At 36.3% G+C, this 6,000-nt stretch overlaps 1 protein-coding gene across 8 annotated transcripts in view; it reads right to left on the bottom strand.

Annotated features, from left to right (window-relative positions):
• Nucleotides 1–1,309: 1,309 nt before the first annotated feature.
• Nucleotides 1,310–6,000, bottom strand: part of ZMYM4 (zinc finger MYM-type containing 4) — a 190,647-nt gene continuing 185,956 nt past the window's right edge. For all 8 annotated transcript variants that reach the window (XM_057499994.1, XM_036911942.2, XM_057499995.1 and 5 more), the window contains 2 exons: nucleotides 4,837–4,966; nucleotides 1,310–3,949 (listed from right to left, as the gene is read on the bottom strand). In XM_057499994.1, the coding sequence (XP_057355977.1) occupies nucleotides 3,742–3,949; nucleotides 4,837–4,966 (338 nt within the window). In that variant the 3' untranslated portion in view covers nucleotides 1,310–3,741. The remainder of the gene's footprint in view (nucleotides 3,950–4,836; nucleotides 4,967–6,000) is intronic.

The raw sequence follows: 6,000 nt of genomic DNA, 5'->3' as shown, positions 1-6,000 counted from the left end.
GTTATGACTTACTTCTGCTTCCATCCCATTTGTCAAAACTCAGTTCAATGTCCACATTTAGTCGCAAGGTACCCTGGAAAATATTATCTCTTACCCAGGAAGCTAAAACATTGGGGGACCAGGGGATTCTGTTAATGAAAGAACAAGTAGAGAGATGTATACATACTATTATATAGTTTTCTTGTCATAAGTAATGGTATATAACCAAGTAGAAGAAATTTCATACATTGAGTTTCTCCAATTTTTTTTAAAAAGTATAAACCATATCACAAGCTCTTTCTGTATCTTTTGATATACTGTGTATTTCTCCCCCTTTTCAATGTAGTGAAGGGTATCAATTGGTTTTTGTGATTACTATTCATATGCATATAAGCACATGTGAGTCAAGAACTTATTATGATTAGTTATTCTAAATATTTGATTCAAATATGCACAACTGATCATGTAGGGTATTATGTTTTGCATCTGAAGCACTGAACTTTGTGAAAATTTAGCTGTAGTAGGGTAATTAACATTTATTTAGTCTTATTATGTGTCTAGCAGTGTACATGTCATAATAAAAAATACTTGATATCTGAAAGCCTACTGCTTGTCAAGCACAACTTAGAAAAAGATAATTCCCATCCTATAAGAAAACTGAGGCACAGAGAGGTTAATTTATCTGAAGCTATATAACCGGTAAGTTCAAACACTAATTTCCAAAGATCAGATCTTCCTACTCTCTAACAATGTCTCTCATTTTTGTCAATGATAAAAACATATGATGATGATAAATGAGAGGAACTGAAGGATTATTAATTCTTCCCCAAACTGTCAACTCAGTGCCACAGGGAACATTTCTATTTGCATGGAAAATTAAGTCCTGAATTTAACAGAAAACTGTGATTTATTTACAGAAATTATTTACTTTAGACTTTTTGGAAAACTTCTGTTTTACAAAATTAGGTATGCCACAGAGCAGGTAGATTTGAAGAATCCATAGGGAATCTGAAGGCATATTTGCACAACACCAAGACAGCTCTAGAGTCTAAGGGAAATGCCACTTGGTCTCACAGACCCAAGTTAAACATTATACTTAATTAAGAATGGATATATTCTTTATCCTAGTACCACAATTTAAAAATCATTCAAGTTGAACGATGCAAGCATTGTAAACCTCAAAAAAGTTTGCCTGTAGATACACGATACCTGGTATTTCTAGCTTTCAGGGCTTTGAATATAGTTAATAATTAAAAATGGGAACAATTCTTTTGATGGAAAAAAGCAGACAACTGAAAAGACTCTGCAATGAAACAGATGATTACAGAACTGAGTAAAAACCAAATAATTTATTTTCTGAAAACCACTCTCTTTCTTTGTAATACACCATCTGTTGGGTCATACCAAGAGGGTCAAAAGAAAAAAACAGTTAAAATTCTTTCAAGACATAAAGAAAAGGAATAACTCACCCATCAAATACAAATATACTATTTTATTCTAAGGGAATATTTCTGTGGTTTCTGCCAAGGGGAAAACCCAAAGTGGTTAAAAAAAAAAAAAAAAACCCAGAAAGGGTAATTTAGATGTTTCTCTTGTTTGATGATTTTTTTTCTCCTCTGGAAAAAAAATGTAATTTTACATAACTTTAATAAAAATTTTAAAAAGCAATCTGACACACATATTAACAGGTATGCTTATGAAGAATGACTGATAATTAATATTTTCTTTAACAAATTAATTTAGAGTCTGGACAACTCTGTGGACTAACATGCAATTGAAATCCTGATACAGTCATTTACCCAGATATTGGCTGTTCTCAGTTAAAAGATACAGGTTGTTTTTTTCCCTCTGGTGTTTGATAACAATTTATCTGCTATGCCAACAATATTTGTTTTTCATACAACTGTAGAAAGGGAAATGTTAGTGTTTACACAGACCATAAAATTTATATAATGGGGATTATTTCATCTGATGTTTCTGGATAGTTTATTGGCAGACTTATCAGACAATCCAATTGTTTTTCCTCCATATCAAACAAGGTCTAGAAATAAGTTTTCCAGTCAGAAATGACAAACACAAATGGAATTGATCATAGAGAATTGGAGCAGATTTACTTCATTCACACAGTTTTTGGTAACAAAACAAAATTTGTTACAGGCAGAGGGACAGAACCATCAAGTACACAATGTCAAAAGGCCCATTTAAAAAATTTTTACTGTGGTTAAATGACTTCCATTTATTTATTAAAAAAAAAAAAGAATACTTGCCACTCCCATCTAAAAAATGGGACATATTGAGAAGTCTTTCAAGGTTAAAATTTCTAAGAGGCTTTTGGACTTCTGTCATTTCTTTACAGGGTCAAATTATCCTCATTTAAAGAAGTTATGTGATTAGCCCACATCATAAAAGCTTTGATTCAAAATTTTGTGGGGAAGAAACTGAGAATGGAGATGAAGGGAGATGGGTCGATATGCCAAACACACCTGTGACTTGCAATCCTCATAAAACTACTAAAACAACTAGAGTTTGGAATAATGCTATAAGAAGACCTGCTTGTGGATATGCAAGACAGTCCATGTCTTTGTATCCTAACCCCAGAATCCCTGTTTTCAAGTTTCTTAGGGCAACAAGGTTATCTTCCAAATGCTTTATATAGGAACATACTAAAACCTTTTCTACCATAATTCTGATAGCTAAGTAATACTGTGTCTTTGTGGAATCACCCACAGATTTGCCAGAGTAAGGAGAGAGACTTCATTTTGAAATGACGAGGGCCTCCAGGAACTGGTGCAAAAGACAAAGTAAGAAGGATTATTTGGAAAACACAGAGATAAAACAATGGGAAAAGCTGCCATTTTGGGATAAATTGAAAACAAAAAGAGAACCCCCATTTCTGTGTACCACAGCTCGTGCTATGAGACAGCAGCAATAAAGGCTGACACCCAGAGAAGTGGGCATTTTAGTGGGTTTTCTACAAACATTTCAAGACACTTGGGTCCAATGGGCTCCACAAATTTTGTGTGCATGATCAGTTTGTGGAGTTTCAGCCCCTTTCCCTTAAATTACCCACATCTGTCCAGACCCACAGCTGAGAAGGCAGACCCAGAAAGTGAAAAGGACACATTACTGTGAACAGCAGTGAAGGCCTTTTTCCCTGATGTGAGGGGCCCCTGGCGAAAGCACCAGAGGCTTCTATCCTTCACAGAATTGGTTTGGCAGTGAAAATCAAAATCAAGACCACTTCCCTCTCTACCTTTTAAAAAAAGTTGAGTATATTTCTTGGGTCTTTAAGTCTGGGTCCCACAGTCCTCATCTGATGTGACTCTTAGCTCTGCACTGATTTCTCCCCTTTGACGAAGGGGTTGCCCAAGTAGCCTATTTGCAGCCAAGGTTTTACTCCAAAGCTACCTCTCTAAGGTCTAAGGTTACTATGGTAGAGTTTTATACAAGATTTCCTTAAAAATATTCCACAATTTGTTATTCCCAAACAAAATAAGATTATGCACCACTCAGAGAAACTGGTTAGTCATTCTGAAGATGTCTAAGCACTATCTCACTGCTCAAGAAAAATGCTTCTCAAGTTCATATTCTTCCCTTCAATTTTCATTTGTACATCCACACGGTGGTTCACGAGTTGTCTGTTTTCCACTATCTTATAATCAAGTCAAGAGGACTTGGACTTACACATCGTTTTCCAAAGCTGGATGCATTCACAGTTTGGTGCACACCAATGCATATGAAAATAGGAACCCCACTTCCACTTTAATCTGATAATTCAACATCAGAGTCTTCTGGTTTGGCTTTGGTGAGTTCTTCGTGTACCTCCCTCACCATGAGGATACGTGTTAACATGGTGTCCAGGGTCCCAGGGTCTATGGCGAATGTGGAGTACCACATGGGGCTATTTGGAACACAGGAGCGCTCAGGTTGAAGATAGAACACATCATTCCTCTGCTTCACACTTTCAGAACTATCCATAGGGAAAAAAAAGAAAAACGAAAGAACATTTGGCATCAGTAAGTATAGGAAATATGTAACTACTCTTTAATGTAATGGCTCTCAACTTTTCCCTACTGTGACTAATATCATAGATAGGCAATGTCCCCAAAGATATGAACAAGTGTACAGGCATCACCCCCCAGGAGCAACCTGTAATGCCATGTCTTTTCTCCCACACTCATGAAACCACACTGGACTGGAAGTGAGTATCATGTTAATAGAAGATGAAGTGTAAATCCTTCACAAACCTTAATACTTAAATATTATGAGGAGCAATAAAAAACTTCAACTCACATGTGACACTATGGCTGAGAACCACATATTCCCAGCACCCAATATCTTGGAATGAACCCCAAGAGCACTCAATACACATTTTCAAAGGGCAAACCCAGTCATTATATTTCTTTGAGAAGAAAGTGCTTTAGTGTGGATCTTACAACTTTAAAGTTATAAAGTTTCTGTAAGAAAAAGTCCACTTAAAAAATATCAATTCCTTAAAAATAGTTTTTCTGTTTACAGGTAAGCAGTATAACCTCCCCTCCAAATTTCTATATAAATAATAAAAACCACAGCAGTTTCAATATCACGTAAGGTTGAGCAACAGTTGTGAAGATCAAACAATGGCAGCAATTCATGTTTTCTAAGAGATTTTCAGAAAAAGAATGATCAAGATGAAGCAATTTGTTTCTTGGTTTAAAATCCAGTCAGATAGAAAAATGGGGAAAAAATAAAATTAGAGGTAAATCCTTGTCCCAAGTCACAGGACAGCTACATTTTTGATATTCAAGCATCTGATATTCAAGATAAGTTAACTACTTTCTGAAGTGCGCTGTGTCAAGCTCAGTGGGGACCACTTACCATTTTGACAGGTAAAACTCATACAGGCGGACTGGGCACCGCAGTGGGTTGTCTGTATTCTCTGCCATCTCCACACCCATTGGAACCTCCTCATCTTCGTTTCGTTTCCTCTTGCCAACAGTCAGTTTATCTTGAGATGCGAAATAACAGTCAAAAGATTAGAGAAGTCTTTTCTTCAAGTCTCAAAACACCGATGAGCTCTGCTTCCAATCAGAACTGCCACCCCTACCCCATCCTTCACTCACTCCCTCATTCAACAAATGTTTACTGAGCGCCTAGGGAAGTGCCTGATACTGTTTTAAGTGGTAGGCTAATAGCACAGAATGTAACAAAGTTCCTGCCCTATAAAATTAATGTTCCCTTGCTCACAAAAGTTGGGGCAGCATGGCAAAAAAGTAAGGTGCTGGAGAGTACGTCTCAATTCTGTGCCTGTCTTTAAGAGATTTTTTTGGGAAAAGGCTTCCATGTGCTCTTCTCCTACGATAGAGATAGAGTTACAAGTTGTTGCCTCTTTATCCAAAAATATTTCTACTGGGCACCAGTGTCCACTGGGCATTTGTTCAAGTTCCTTCTATTAAAGTCATAGTATTGTAAGAAATGGAATTTTTTTCAGAAAAGGAATTCTCAGTAAAGCTGACCATTTGTTAAGAAAAGAGCAAACTCTTCAACAGAATTTTGCAGAGGTGAAGGGTTATCAGAAAAAAGTCAGAGTGAAGATGTGGAAAGTAGGCTGTTTCTTTCCCACTTTCTTCATGTAGTCTTCAGGCAAACAGCAGGTAGAGTTGACAACCAAAGGAAAAAGTTCTCTTCTTCTAGATGTTCATTACAACTGGCACAGAATTTTCCCCAACTTTATGCACTAGTTATTAAACAAATTAACCCCATTTTTCTATTTAGAGGCTACCTAAATAGAAAGACTTTGCCAGGTACTTATTGAGAGAAGAACCTGAACTTATTACTAATCTTGTCAAGCACCTAATGAAAAAATAGGGAAATACTACCTGATAGTCCTCCCTCCCCCAATTAGTATCAATTAATAACATAAAGTGGGCTATATATGAATAAAACAAAGGGAACAGGACATAGACATGTGGTGAAAACCCAAGATAATATTAGTATGTTCTAGAGTAAAAGAGCAACTAAGGAAAAAGTTAACACAAAAAC

The sequence above is a fragment of the Manis pentadactyla genome, chromosome 4 (assembly GCF_030020395.1).
Source record: "Manis pentadactyla isolate mManPen7 chromosome 4, mManPen7.hap1, whole genome shotgun sequence".
NCBI lineage: Eukaryota > Metazoa > Chordata > Mammalia > Pholidota > Manidae > Manis > Manis pentadactyla.
This window is presented reverse-complemented; position numbering and strand designations above follow the sequence as displayed.